Below are 14,544 nucleotides of genomic sequence, written 5' to 3'. Positions count from 1 at the left end.
GTCCAAGCAGTTCTGTTGATGAGACGGCTTTGAAACTACTAACTCCGGGGGAGGCTGGGTGACTCAGTCGGTTAAGCACGTGACTCTTGGTTTCAGCTCAGGTCATGATCTCTCTGGGATTGAGCCCCAGTTGGGCTCTGCAATGACAGCATAGAGCCTGCTTGGGATTCTCTCTCTCCCTCTCTGTCTACCTCTCCCCTGCTTGTGTGCACCTGTGTGCGCTTGCTCTCTTTCTCTCTCGCTCTCTCTCAAAATAAACATTGAAACTAGTAACTCACACTGGGCTCCTCTGGCAAATTCCTTGGATATTCCAAGAAGAAGTCTCCCCGATGCTTGTGTGTGTGCAGAGGGCTGTGTGTGACTGAAGTTCTGAGTCTTGCCATGCCTGTTTCTCTGTTAGTGTCCTAGAGCATCTCTGCCTCCATCTGTCTTCACCCATGGCTGTGGGTCTCATATCCTTGTCGCTTCATTTCTCCACCTCTCTTTGTCCCTGCCTCTCAGTCTGAATAACTGCCTCTCAAGCCCTGCCCACTCTTGTCTTCCAACTTTTGTACTTGCTGTCCCCTCTGCCTCCCTCCTTCCCAAATAGCTCATCTTCCTTCATCAGATAAACGTGTACTCTCCGTCCTTGACTCAGATTAACTCCGCCTGAAACCTACTGTCAGCCAGAACCCCTCTCCCGCCCCCCCAACAGGCTCCAGTTCGAGATCCTTTCTCTGCACCCGTGGTACCGTTCATCCCTTTAACACTGCGTTTTCATCGCCTGCTTCCTCCGCTCCCTGCCAGGCTCTTTCACTACTGCGCCTTGGATACCTAGCACACAGTGCTGGCTCACGGATGGGACTCAATATTGACTGAGTCAAGAAATGTTTGTCCTTTTTAGGGAGGTGTGGGGTTTGTCGTGTTCACTGCCGGGTCCTTGTATTCCCAGCCCCTAATACAGGCCTGACACTGAGCAGGTAGGTGGTCTAAACGTGGTCTGTAGGCGTTGCAGGCTGGCCCCGGGGGCTGCAGAAGCGTGCGGAATCCCAGAGCCCCGCCCGCTCAAAGGGTGAGTGGCGGCCAACGGCGGTCCAGCGGCTCCTGCCCGCGCGGCCAGGGAGGCGGGGCCTAACGGCCGGCCGCGGCGAAGGGGGCGGGGTTTCGCGTGAGGGGCGGTGCTTCTCGGCACCCAGCCCCGGAAGCACAGCGGCGCTAGAGCTCAGAGCCAGCCCAGGCGTCGCTACCACCACATCCACAGTCATGCCGGTAAGTTCCTGCTAGCTCCCGCCCCGCGCAGACCCGGGCCCCCGGCTTGCGCCTCCGCTGCACCGCCGATCGGCCACACGTCGCTCTTCAAGGGCTCAGGCCGCAGCCGGAGTTATTGTCTCTCTTCTCACTCTCTTCCCATCTACTCCCAGCTTCTGCGACCTTCCAGAAAATCCGATCCGAAAGGGGTTTTATGTAGGAGTCAGGCTTCAGGACATCGGAGCTGCAGGGCCTCCAGTGGTTACAAGCCCAGCCCTTCCTTGCATAGATGGGGAAACTGAGACCCAGGGAAGGGCACAGTCGCCGAGCGGGTGGCGAGCTGGAACTGGGAAGTCTAGTCCCTGCGCCTTCGCCCTGCTTGTGCCGGTCCGCGGACCTGGCCTGAAAGGGGGAATGGGGGAGGGGGGAAGATGGTGGGGGGAGGGGGAGCGTGGCTGTGGCCTCCGGGACGCGGCAGGTTTTCAGAGGTCCGTGGTTTCCTTCCCTTCCCCTGCCCACTCTGGCCGATTTTCAGTTCAGCGCTGAATGGAGACCGTGCTTTTAACCTTTCCTACGGATCACTTTCTGAACCTGAACCCCTAAGCCCTAGAGAGGTTAAGGGACCTGCTCAAAGTTGCCAGTTGCTCAATGACCGAGTTTGGGGAGGAATGAGCCGGTCTTAGCCTTTGAAGTTCACTCAGTCTTAAAGCACTTACGTGGTTGCTCAAGGCCTCATTTTGTAGATAAGGAATTAAGGACTTTCACAGATAAAAAAAAAGAAAAAGCCCAGTGACTTACTGGAGGGAGGTCTCGCAGGCGTTGGGTGGAGCCAGGATTAAGCCCCTTATCTTTAGTCTCCCAGTCTCTCCTGGCCTGATCACTTGGGAAGTGCCAGACAAAAGTGGTCACACCGGCTTGGGAATAAACTGTGATGTCAGTTACATCCTGTAGATCCTGGTTGGGGTCATGTGGTGTTTACCAATTTCCTCCAGGGTGCCTAGTTAATGGCTCTGCTTCAAGCGTATACGCAGATGTGTCCCACAGATACCCTGTGTCTTAGCAGCCTAGCTTTGGGGAGCTGACAGGTAAGCAAGAAGTTCCCTGGGCCAAGCCACAAACATCTCAGGTGTCATTTCCCTAGGGTTTTGCCAAGTGCCTTGAGACAAATCCTCAGACAATACAAAGTATGGACAAAGAACGCGACAGAATCAGCCCTCCTACTTGAGCAGATCTGCCTTTAGCAATGTTAAGAGGACAGCATTAATCCCCCTGGGACTGGGATAGTGATGGTTTTTGTAGGGGGTGGCAGTGAAGGAAAGGCCAGCTTGAGAATCACTCTATTCTGGGTTCGCTTCTGGGGATTTTGACAAGCGAAAGACCCTCCAGAGCGGATGATCAGAATGAAGGCACCATATCACAAGATGAGCAGCTGAAGGAAGGCGGTATTAGTTCAGGGACCCATGGTCAAAACTGAGAGGGGAAGAGCGTGTCACACGAGAGGATTCTCCAACAAAAACTTGGAATCTCAGAAGCCTCTGAAAAATCTGTGCCCTCGCCTGTCAACTGGGTGACCTCAGGCAAGTTGCTTTGCCTCTCTGTGCCTTGATTTCCTCATCTGTAAAATGGGAATAAAAACCGTGATCTCAGAGGACTATTGTTAGTATTACCTGGAAAAATGCCAGGTAAAATATAAAATATGTAGCATAGCCACTGACATAGCTAGTCGCCAAGAAATGGTAGCTCTTGTGTAGACATCGGACAAATAGGGTAGGACCTATAGGCGGGCAAGTGTTAACCCCACTTTAACAAGGACCACAGTGGCTGAGAGGTTAGGCTTGGAAGAGACAAGGCCTAGGCCCTGCTACTCACTAGCTGTGTCATCCTGAGTGAGTGACCTAACGTCTGAACTTAAGCTCCCTCTTCTGTCAAGAAGGGATAATGAGGCCATCTCCTGGGAACATTGTGGTGATTAAACACAGTAATGCACACAGAGGGTTTCGAGCAATGCCCGACATGTAGTTTGCACTCAAATATTAGCGTTAGTAAACTGCTTATCGACATTGTGCTCAAAGACTGAATAGCCTGGATTTTCGAGAAAGAATTTCTTCCCTGGGAAGGGGCTGGACAATGTGACCCCACTGCGTCCCTGCCCTTCCAGTTCTGAGATTCAATTAAGGAGTCGTACAGTTTACTAGACTTTTTTTCATTGCTTTCAAGGACCCGTCTTAGAGGTGATGGGGGGAGGCTCTGAGGGACTGAGGCAACAGGGGGCCGGCCGGCCTTGGGCTTCTCTGTAAAGAATAGATTATTCTGCCCATTAAGTAGATTTTTCTCCCACCCCCAAATCGACTTTTGCAACTCCAACTAGAGGAGAAGAGCACTGAATTGTAACATTTGCCACCCAGAAGCCGCCTTCTGGCTTCTGACCTCTGTACTGTGGAGGCTGAAAGGGGGCCTGCTCTCTGTAGTCAGCAGCAGAAAGCTGCCCGTGTTTGTTGCCTTTAGGTTCTTGGGCAGCATAAACTTGTGCTTTTTCGCAAGGTGTCCCACTCCCAGAGCTCCTGCTGAGAGTCACCGTCATGGAGTGGCAGCTGGCAGTGTGTTGGCTGCTCCACAGCTAAAATGGCCTTGGAGCCAGGAGAGCCTGGGTTCACATCCCACGCCTCAGCACAGACTTACCATGTGACCATGGGCAGCTCAGTGAACCCCTGGGAACTTCAGGAGAAAAACAGGGTGACTAGCTCCTTTTCCAAGCTGAGCGAGGACTAACTCAAGATACCGTACAAAGAGCATTTGGCACATACGGGCACTCAATAAATAGATTTAGGTATTATCTTGGTCTTGTGAACCCTTTAAAGCTTTGATTGGGTATTGATAAATACCCAATCGATAAATCGATTGTCTGATGGTTATTCTAGAGCAGGGGTCAGCGCACTTTTTCTTAAAGGGCCAGGTAAATACTTAAAAATGCTTTAGGCTTGGGGCACCTGGGTGGCTCAGTCGGTTGAGCGTCTGACTTCGGCTCAGGTCATGGTCTTGCAGTTCGTGAGTTTGGGCCCCGCGTCGGGCTCTGTGCTAACAGCTCAGAGCCTGGAGCTTCCTTCAGATTCTGTATCTCTCTCTCTCTTTCCCCCTCCCCTGCTCATGTTCTGCCTCTCTCTGTCTCTAAAAAATAAATAAATGTTAAAACAAATTTTTTTAAATAAAAAAAAAATGCCTTAGGCTTCATGAACCACGTGGTCCATTACAACTACTCAGCTCTGCCATTCCAATGTGAAAGTGCACCAACGAGCTTAGCTGTGTTTCAGTAAAACCTCATAAGACCAGGTCACAGGCAGGGTGTAGTTTGCCAATTCATCTTCTAGAACAGCATCTCAAACTGTAATGTGGGTAGAAATAAACTGGGTGTCTTTTTAATTTTTATTTATTTTTATTTTTAAAGTAAAACCCTACATGGGGCTCAAAACTCACCGCCCCGGGATCAAGAGTCGCATATTCCACCGACTGAGCCAGCCAGGTGCCCCCTGGATGTCTTGTTAAAATGAAGATTCTGATTCAGGAGGCCTGCGGTGGGACCTAAGATTTTGCGTTTTTGCAAGCTCCCAGGTCATGCTGATAGTGTCCTCCAACAAGCTGAAGGAATGAGTGGGGTTTAACTAGAAGAAAAGAAAAACTGACCATTTTCTTTAAGGCAGTTTTTGCAGATCTGGCCTCAATAAAATAGTTGAAATTCAAACTCCTAACTCTTGGTCTTAGTTTCCCATGGACCCCATGATGATAAGCCAGACCCAAAGATGTTCTGAGACTTGGAAAGAGCTTGAGAAGCCATTAGTCCAATTTTTTTTTTTAATTTTTTTTTAACGTTTATTGATTTTTGAGACAGAGAGAGACAGAGCATGAATGGGGGAGGGTCAGAGAGAGGGAGACACAGAATCTGAAACAGGCTCCGGGCTCTGAGCTGTCAGCACAGGGCCCGACGCGGGGCTCGAACTCACGGACCGCGAGATCATGACCTGAGCCGATGTCGGACGCTTAACCAAGTGAGTCACCCAGGCGCCCCATCCAATTTTTTTAAATTTATTTATTTTTGATCGAGAGAAGGCACAAGCAGAGGAGGGGCAGAGAGAGACACACACAGAATCTGAAGCAGGCTCCAGGCTCTGAGCTGTCAGCACAGAGCCCAATGCAGGGCTCAAACCCACAAACCATGACATCATGACCTGAACTGAAGTCAGAGACTCAACAGACTGAGCCATCTAGGCACCGCCATTAGTCTAATTTTTTGCAGGGGTATGGTCTTGCCTCCTGGTATCCCCCCAGTGAGTTAAAAATGGAGGGGCCCAGGGCCCACCCCAGAGCCTCAATGCTGATTGAGGCAGCCACCTGCAGAGTCCCATGTCCTCAAGCCCCCAGGTGATTCCTGTGTGCACGGAGGTTGAGAAAACTTGAGTTGGCTAATACCTTTTTGGTATGGATAAGGTATTATATACCCCTGACTGGGGCCAGTAAGGCACAGGGATTTTTGCCTGGGGTCTCCCAGCAAGAAACATTGCTATGTCCAGAATTCCAACTGAGATAACAAATTTGAAATATTTTGAAGTGCTGTATGAAAAATGTAGCCTTTTTTTTTTGAAGTTAAAAAAAAAAGATTGGAACAAACTAAAAATAATAATCCAACAACTAATTTTTCACCCCGTGGAAACTACTGGTAGGCTCCAACCTCTTTACGTCACGTTTTAGTTATATGTTGCTCCTGAGTAATTATCTCAAACCTTGGTAGTTTAAAACAATAAACGTTCATTAATTCATAGTTTCTGAGAGTCAGGAATCTGGGAGCAGCTCAGTGGGGTGTTCCTGGCTCAGGATCTCTGGTGAAGCTGTAATGAAGATGTTGGCCCAGACTGTACTCATCTTAAGGAGCATCTGCTTCCACGATGGCTCCCTCACCTCGCTTTTGGCTGGAGACTTAGTTCCTCAACATGAGCACCTCTCTATAGGGTCACTTGAGGGTCTTTAAGATTTTGCAGCCAGAGGCACCTGGGTTAAGCATCCGACTCTTGATTTCGGCTCAGGTCATGGTCTCACCGTAGTGAGATCGAACCCCGTGTCGGGCTCCGCACTGTGTGTGTAGCCTGCTTAGGATTCTCTCCTACTTTCTGTCTCTCTTCCCCTCCCCACACCCAAAATTAAAAAAAAAAAAAAAAAAAGTCGCAGCCAGCTTCCTCCAGAGTGAATGATCCCAGAGAGAGAGCAAGGAAGTAGCCACAATGTCTTTTATGACCTAGTCTCAGAAGTCACATAACATCACTTCAACCCTATTCTACTGGACACCCAGCCCTGAGACATAGTGGAATGGGACTTCTCAAGGGCATAAATACTCAGGACTTGGAGACCACTGGAGCCATCTTGGATGCTGGCCAGCACACTTAAAATGTTTGTCCCATTCACTAACCTGGAGAGGGACTCTCATCCCCATTTTGCAGATGTAGAAACCAAGGCAAGAGGAGTTCAGTAACTTAATCATACAGCTTGTAAGTGCTAGACCTGGGAACTGAAGCTCATCTTATTTCCAGAGATTTTAAAATAAAGGATGTATTGGTATAAGTAATCCTTGTCTGAAAGCAAAGGAAGGACCCAGAGACCCTCAACCAGCCGTGTCAATCATCCATTCACCCAACTCAAGCACCTACTCTGTGCCAGGCACTCACTGTTCAAGTATTGGATTGCGGCAATGAACTGAACAAAGCTTGCCTTCATGCACTTGGTTTGTCAGATACCCTGGAGACTATAGGATGTTGAGCCTGTATGAAGAGTCCAGGAGTCTGAGTCCCCTTACTGGCCCGGCCTCCAACTCACTGGGAGCCCAGGCAAATCCCTTCCCTTCCCTTCCCTTCCCAGGACTCAGGGGCTGCCTCTGGCAGGCATGTGGATGACAACAGTGATCTCTGTGTGTCCGAACACCAGTGAAGCTTATTAGCCATAACAGACGCCCCAGCCCAGACTTGTTGATCAGAACTGGTGGTTTTTGGAAGTTCTCAAGGGATTCTAATGCAGAAGGTGATCTTCCGATGCGTAGATAAGACCACCAGATCAGCATTGCTCAGAGTGCGTGGGCCCACCCCATATCAGAGTTATCAATGTCTTGAGACAACCCCATAACTCAAGAATCAAGATTTTGAAGGTAAGACTAGAAACCAGCATTTGAAACTAGCTTCTCACGTGGTTCTACTCATTGTGTGCTAGACACTCCTAACGGATTTATATGGATTACCTCACTTAATACAACAACCTGTAAGATGGAGAAACCCTTCCTTCCTCCACTTTACAGTTTACTAGAAGGGCTCAGAATCAGGCCACTGGTGAGTCTGATGACAGATCTTGCCCTCTCTGCCCTTTGTCTTGGTCTCTGGGTGGACCTGCGCACTGCTGGGGTATCTGGGTCGCTCTGCACGACTTAGCTCATGGTCCCCTTTGTCTGTTTTAGAAACACGAGTTCTCTGTGGACATGACCTGTGAAGGCTGCTCCAATGCGGTCAGTCGGGTGCTCAACAAGCTGGGAGGTGAGTGAGCGGCCCAGGGTTAGGAGCGAGGTGGGGGAGACCGAGGCACTTCTGTCATGCTCAAGTGCATGCAGAGGTGGGGCAGAAGCTTGAGTTGAAGCTGATAGCAACAGTAAAACTACGATGTAGTGAGTACTTAGCATGTGTCAAATACTCTGCTTAGTGGCTTCTGAGGATCAAGTCATCTACCTGTCACCACAACCATTTCGGTAGCTTCTTGGACTATCTCCATTATAAGCAGGAGGAACTGAAGTTCGGAGAGGTTAATCAATGTGGCTGAGATCACACAGTAAGTGGCAGAGCTGGGATTCGGCCCCACAATCTACCTCAGAGTCCTGGCAGAACTAGTTAATATGTTGGTGATCTTCAGTGTGGTAACTTTTGATAAGGTACATTTGAGTGTCATTTTCTATTAACGTTTTTAAAATTGTAATATTAAAAAAAAATAAACTTTGGCTCAAGTCATGTGCAGAACTCCTAACACACCCCTTTTGGACATATTTAGAAAGTGATTACTCTCGCGGCGCCTGGGTGGCTCAGTCAGTCAAGCGTCCGACTTTGGCTCAGGCCATGATCTTGCAGTCCTTGAATTCGAGCCCCGTGTCGGGCTCAGCGCTGACAGCTCAGAGCCTGGGGCCTGCTTTGGATTCTGTGTCTGCCTCGCTCTCTGCCCCTCCCCCGCTCATGTTCTATCTCTGTCTCAAAATAAACAAACGTTAAAAAATAAATAAAAAAGAAAATGATTATTCTCATCCAGCCTCCTCAGTTCTCAGCTGGGGAAACTGAAGCCCAGAGAGGGCTGGGATCTGGCCCTGGGGCTCCATGAGGTAATTAGTTTTATTTTATTTCTTGATAAGATTTTCATTTTTATGACCCTAGATACCCGGTTTTCAGAGGGCTTCCACATGGATGTGCTCTCACTAGCACTTGGAACATTTCCTCTGAGCTGTCCTTTCCATCTGTGGAATGGGGATGTTGACACCAGTGCCCAAGAGGGGAAGTGACTTGCCCGAAGTGAGTCAATGGCTGGTTTTGAGTCCCCTAAACTGGAATCTTAGCTTGAAAGCATCTGAGGCAGTGGGGAAAACGTGACTGCTGACTTTTCTTGTGTGACTGTGGCCTCTTCTCCCGGGGGCCTGAGTTTCCCCAGCTGTGGTATGGGCCTGTCAGCCTGTGTCAGCTTTCACCGTGGATATTTTAAGAATGAAACTGCTCAGAAGCCCCTCGGATACCAAGAGGCACACTCCGGATGAAGGGAGGGTGCGTCTATGTCACTCTTGACACCCGACCTGGAATCTGGGCTGCAGGGAAAACAGTTTGAAACCCACTGGATTAGATGATCCCAGAGTTTCCTCCAGCTCTACGATGCCACCAAAATATTTATTCCAAAGAGGAGGGAGACACTTCTGAAATGAAAGACAAAAATCCAGCGTGTAGCTAGGACACACTGCATTTTTTTTTCCCTCCCTTGGTATCCATTAGGTACAAATTCAGACATTATGATAAAATCCTGTGCCTGGGTGGCTCAGTCGGTTAAGCGTCTGACTTCAGCTCAGGTCATGATCTCACGGTTTGTGAGTTCAAGCCCCGCGTTAGGCTCTGTGCTGACAGCTCGGAGCCTGGAGCCTGCTTCAGATTCTGTGTCTCCCTCCCTGCCTGCCCCTTCCCCATTCATGCTCTATCTCTCTTTCTCTCAAAAATAAATAAACATAAAAATAAAAAAATCCTGTGTCATGGGCTTTTTAAGGCTCTTCAAGCATTTGGGGATCTCCCTTTGAACTGGGACAGGTTTCTCCCTGTCTTTCACTACTGTCCCCTCCTGGGTGGCCTCTTGAGGTGAGGTAGAAGGGTTTTCTGAGTTGGGGTCTTAGATGAACAGTTCTGGGCCTGAGGATTCACAAACTAATGGCATATGTGAACCGGAGAGACCATAGTGGCTGGCCACCCCCAATTCCTTCATGTACAGATGGGGAGACTGAGGCCTCTAATGGGCAGGACCCGCCTGTGGCCATCCAACAAGTCAATAATGAAGCCAGGCCTAGAACCTATCAGGGGCTTTCTCTCTGCATTCTGTCTTCTCAACAAAACACATTATAGGTACTCCCATGTACTGCTCTGGGGGCGAGGTGGGTGGCTTGACATTGGCACCGTCCTTCTGAAGGGTGGTTTTACAATATCAACATTTAACACGTGCCAGTCTGTTGCCCCACAGTTTCCATCCTGTAAATTCATGGCATAGAAATAGTTGGACAAGTTTTATAAGCTATGCTCAAGTGTGCTTACTGCAGCCATTGTGTGATAATAGTGCAAAATTGGAGGCAACAATGTCAGTGTCCCTCAGCAGGGGACCGAGTGGGTGTATGGTACATCCACACTAGGGAATGCAGTGTAGCTGCTAAAAAATTATGTAAGCCTGTGTATACTAAGATGGGCAAGGTATCCCAGACATCGGAAAGTGAAATATAGCAAGACCTGTGTATACAGTATGATGCCCTTTGGGGGAATTATTTTTCATTTGTCTGTCTGCAAAAAAGACTGGGTAGATGCCGTGCTGTTTGTAGTGACTTCTGGAGGTAGGAGATAGTAGGGAGCCTTAACGCTCTAGTTTTATTCAGACACGTTTGCCTTTTTTTAATGGTGTATCTGTATTATTATTATTTTTTTTAGTTTATTTATTTGAGAGGGTGAGGAGGGGCAGAGAGAGAGGGTGAGAGAATCCCAAGCAGGCTCCACCCTGTGAGTGCAGAGCCCAAAATGAGGCTGGATCTCACAAACTGTGAGATTATGACTTGAGCTGACATCAAGAGTTGGACACTTAGGGGCACCTGGGTGGCTCAGTCGGTTGAGTGTCCGACTTTGGCTCAGGTCATGATCTCGCATTTCGTGAGTTTCAGCCTTGCATCGGGCTCTGTGCTGACAGCATAGAGCCTGGAGCCGGCTTCGAATTCTGTGTTTCCCTCTCTCTCTGCTCCTCCCTCGCTCATGCTCTGTCTGTGTCTCTCTCTCTCTCTCCTTCAAAAATAAATTAAAAAAACATTAAAAAGAAAAAAAAACAAAAAAAGAAAAAAAAAGAGTTGGACACTTAACCGACTGAGCCACCCAGGCATACCTGTATTTTACTTTTGAAATTAAAAAGAAGAAAAATAACTTGAAAGAAGCCCAATCTAGAGTAGGGATTGGCAAACTATAGCCCATGGGCCAAATCTGGCCAACAGTCTGTTTTTGTACAGCTGAATGGTTTTTGCATTTTTTTAAAGTTTATTTTTTTTTTCTGAGAGAGAGAATCCCCGGTAGGCTCTGTGCTGTCAGCGCAGAGCCTGACGCAGAGCTTGACCTCACGAACTGTGAGAACATGACCTGAGCTGAAACCTAGAGTTAGATGCTTAACCGACTGAGCCACCCTAGTGCCCTGGTTTTTACATTTTTAAAGGACTGTAAAAGCGATACACACAGAGAAGAATATGCAGCTGAGTCCATGTGGCCCAAAATGCGTAACACATGTCCTCCTCTGGCCCTAAGATTTTGCTGGCACCTGGTGTGGAGGAAAGGGGAAGGCGGTTGTGAATAAGAATTTTGTAGCCTGGACTCTTTCTTGCTCTGACTGGGATGATCTCTGCTTCCTCCCCACACCCCCCGACTTCCTCTTCCTGCAGGAGTTGAGTTTGACATTGACCTACCCAACAAGAAGGTTTGCATCAACTCTGAGCACAGTGTGGACCTTCTGCTGGAGACGCTGGGAAAAACAGGAAAAGCTGTTTCCTACCTCGGCCCCAAGTAATGAGGGCCTGGACCCCTGGGCCCAAGATGGACCAACGGGGGCAGGTGGGTGAGGCCCCTTGTACAAAATATTTCATTATCTAATGCAAATCCTAAGTTCAGGAATCCTCACAGCCTTCCTAGAGCACACAGAGCACTGTGTTAGATGTCTCCCAGGTTCCCTTTTATGACTTGGGGAGTGCATCTCATGATCAGCGGGGTTTAAGTATAGAGTGTATGACTCTGAGCAATGGTTTGATAAACTGTCCCATCTGAGAGGATGCCTGTGCCCCGGGTCTCATGCTCCTGTGCACTGACCAGGTAAGTTAATTCAACTTGGTCTCTCTTCCCACTCGGAACGGCTATCAGCTTCCTGACCGTGCCCTCTTCCCAGATGAGTACAAAAACAATCCTCGTGTCCAAGCTGGATGCCCCCTTTAATTTCACACAATGCAGAGAGGCACGTAATGTGCCCTGTGCCAGAACCGTTCACCGTGGAACCAGGATAGACGTGATTTATGGAGCCAACACTCCTTCCCTCTGTGCCCAGCCACAGCTTCAGAATCCTCCACAGCACAGCCCTCCCTAGCTGTCACTGCGCAGGTAGTGCCTTTGGTGTTTCAGTTCCAGTGATTGCCACGTCCCTGATGTGGATCAGTGCTCTCAGTGCCGTTGAGAAACACAAGGCTGGAGAGGGAAAGTGACGTGATCCCAGCCACGCACAGGCGAGCGGCAGAGGCAGGATGAAAGGCATCCCAAATCAGAAAAGAAGTTATTTTTTATTTGAGGGAGAGAGAGCGCGTGTGCGCACACAGGGCTGGGGGCAGAGAGAGGTTGAGAATCTTAAGCAGGTTCCACCTTTCAGCACAGAGTCCAGTGATGCGGGGCTCGAATTCACGGACTGTGAGATCATGACCTGAGCTGAAACCAAGAGTCAGATGCTCAATGGGCCTGAGCCACCCGGGCACTGCTGAAGTGTACCACTTAGTGGCATCCACTGTGTTCAGGATGTTGTGCAACTCTCTGGTTTCAAAGCTTTATCACCCCAGGAAAACGCCCCAAACCCATTAAGTAGTCACTCTACACGGCCCCCTCTCCCAGCCCGTGGGAACCACTAATCGGCCTTCTGCCTCTGTGAATTTGCCTATCCTGGATGTATCATTTAAGAGAAACCATACGAAGGGTGGTTTCTGGGTGGCTCAGTCAGTTGGGTGTTTGACTCTTGGTTTCGGCCCCAGGTCATGATCTCGCGGTTCGAGAGTTGGAGCCCAGCATCAGGCTCTGTGCTGACAGTGCAGAGCCTACTTGGGATTCTCTCTCTCTCCTTTCTCTGCCCCTCCTGTGTGTGCTCTCTCTCAAAATAAATAAATAAATAAATAAAGGGGGGGGAACCATACGATTTCCATTAGTGTAATATTTTCAGTATTCATCCGAGCCCTAGCATGTATCAGTACTTTATTCCTTTCTGTGGCTGAATAATTCTCATAGTTTTTAATTAACTTATTTATCTTTGCTTTTATTATGCAAATTTTAAATGTATGAGTAGGAAAATGAATCCCTATCTACCCTCACCCAGATCCAATTATAAGTCCTTGCCATCGTTGTCTCAGCTATGCTCCACCAACTGTACCCACCCCCCCCCACCCCCCCCCCACCCCCCCCCCCCACCCCCCCGCCATTTTGAAGCAAATTCTGGATAGCAGCTAATTTTATCTGGGCATGTGTGAGCAAACACGTGTAGTGTGGAAAGACTCAGATGCACAGATTCTCGGTGAGAATCACCTGTCAGGTGAACTTTACCCCACACATCCCTGCAGCATCTGCCTCAGTCTGTTTTAAGAGGTTCTCCAGTGACGGATTTGAAGCCAGGTTTGGGAATCAGGGAGAGCATTTCTTAAACAATTTTTTATGTTTATTTATTTTTGAGAAAGAGAGAGAGAGAGTAGAGTGTGAGCCAGGTGGGGGCAGAGAGAGAGGGAGACACCAAATCCGAAGCAGGCTCCAGGCTCTGAGCTGTCAGCACAAAGCCCGACGTGGGGCTTGAACCCACAAACTGTGAGATCATGACCTGAGCTGAAGTTGGAGGCTCAACCAACTGAGCCACCCAGGCGCCCCAGCATTTCTTGGTTATGAAGTCACCTTGGCAGATTTGTTTGCTTGTGATTTTGTTCACTGCCTTCCCAACGTGAATTAAAACAGGACAGGGAGTTCCATCCCAGCAGCCCTGGAAGTTTCCCAGAAAGGCCTCAGTGGTGATTGGCTGAGCTAGATTAATGGGTTCCAGCCAACCCAGAATAACAGGCTTAGCTGGCGTGGTGTGCACCCCCACAGCTGCCTCTTAGTGAACCTCTACTGCTTTGCAGTGCCTCCATGTGCACAGCAGATGGCACTCTTGCCCCACCTAATTTCTCCTCTCTTCCAGGTCGCTGATCCTCTCCTGCCTTCCAGACAGACCTGGGGCCTGGCAGTCCTACTCGGCAATGGGGGTTCCCACAGAGACCCTCACTTGCTCTGCTCCTCCCTACCTTCCCTGAAATAAAATCGAGCCACTTTGGTTGGAAGTGTTGTCTCTTGCAATGTCTGCATGTTACTCGTTCACATGCTGTGGAAAAGGTAATTACAATGCTTTCTTGGGTTGGAGTTCTAAGAGCTCCCAACCAGGAGCAAGAGGCCTGGCAGATTCTGATTCTTTGCTCTGTGACCTTTGACAAGTCACTTCCCCTCTCCGGGCTTCACTTTTCCTCATCTGTAAGGTGAAGATGTTGGGCCAGATTGGCGATCCCCTTTGTTTTCAATATTTTGAAAGACTTCTGTCCATCCTTAAGTGCATTGCATTTCAAGGATGTTAAATCTTAAACAGTTAGAATAGTGGCTAGAGGCTTAAAGACAGACTGCCTGGGATAGAGTCCAAGCTCCGGTACCTCCCAGCTGGGCCATTATGTCAAAACAAAGGGAATGTTTTAGTGTGTGTAGCTTTATTTTATTAAAAGAAAAATACATT

General features: G+C 48.9%; 1 protein-coding gene across 1 annotated transcript; it reads left to right on the top strand.

Annotated features, from left to right (window-relative positions):
* The first annotated feature begins 1,161 nt into the window (after positions 1-1,161).
* On the top strand, positions 1,162-14,104 carry ATOX1 (antioxidant 1 copper chaperone). Its single transcript, XM_019464479.2, has 4 exons — positions 1,162-1,248; positions 7,712-7,787; positions 11,441-11,609; positions 13,966-14,104. Exons 1-3 carry the CDS (start codon positions 1,243-1,245, stop codon positions 11,563-11,565), a joined length of 207 nt encoding a protein of 68 aa, XP_019320024.1. The 5' UTR covers positions 1,162-1,242; the 3' UTR covers positions 11,566-11,609; positions 13,966-14,104.
* The last annotated feature ends 440 nt before the right edge of the window (positions 14,105-14,544 follow it).

Source organism: Panthera pardus, unplaced genomic scaffold, assembly GCF_024362965.1.
Source record: "Panthera pardus isolate Hobbes unplaced genomic scaffold, ASM2436296v1 HiC_scaffold_2, whole genome shotgun sequence".
NCBI lineage: Eukaryota > Metazoa > Chordata > Mammalia > Carnivora > Felidae > Panthera > Panthera pardus.
Note: the sequence above shows the minus strand (reverse complement) of the source record. Positions and strands in the feature narration are given on the sequence as shown.

Bases quoted from the DNA above. Each gene is read 5' to 3' on its own strand.
- ATOX1 (XM_019464479.2), top strand. The intron at 7,788-11,440 runs GTGAGTGAGCGG...CTCTTCCTGCAG, and splicing joins GGTGCTCAACAAGCTGGGAG to GAGTTGAGTTTGACATTGAC.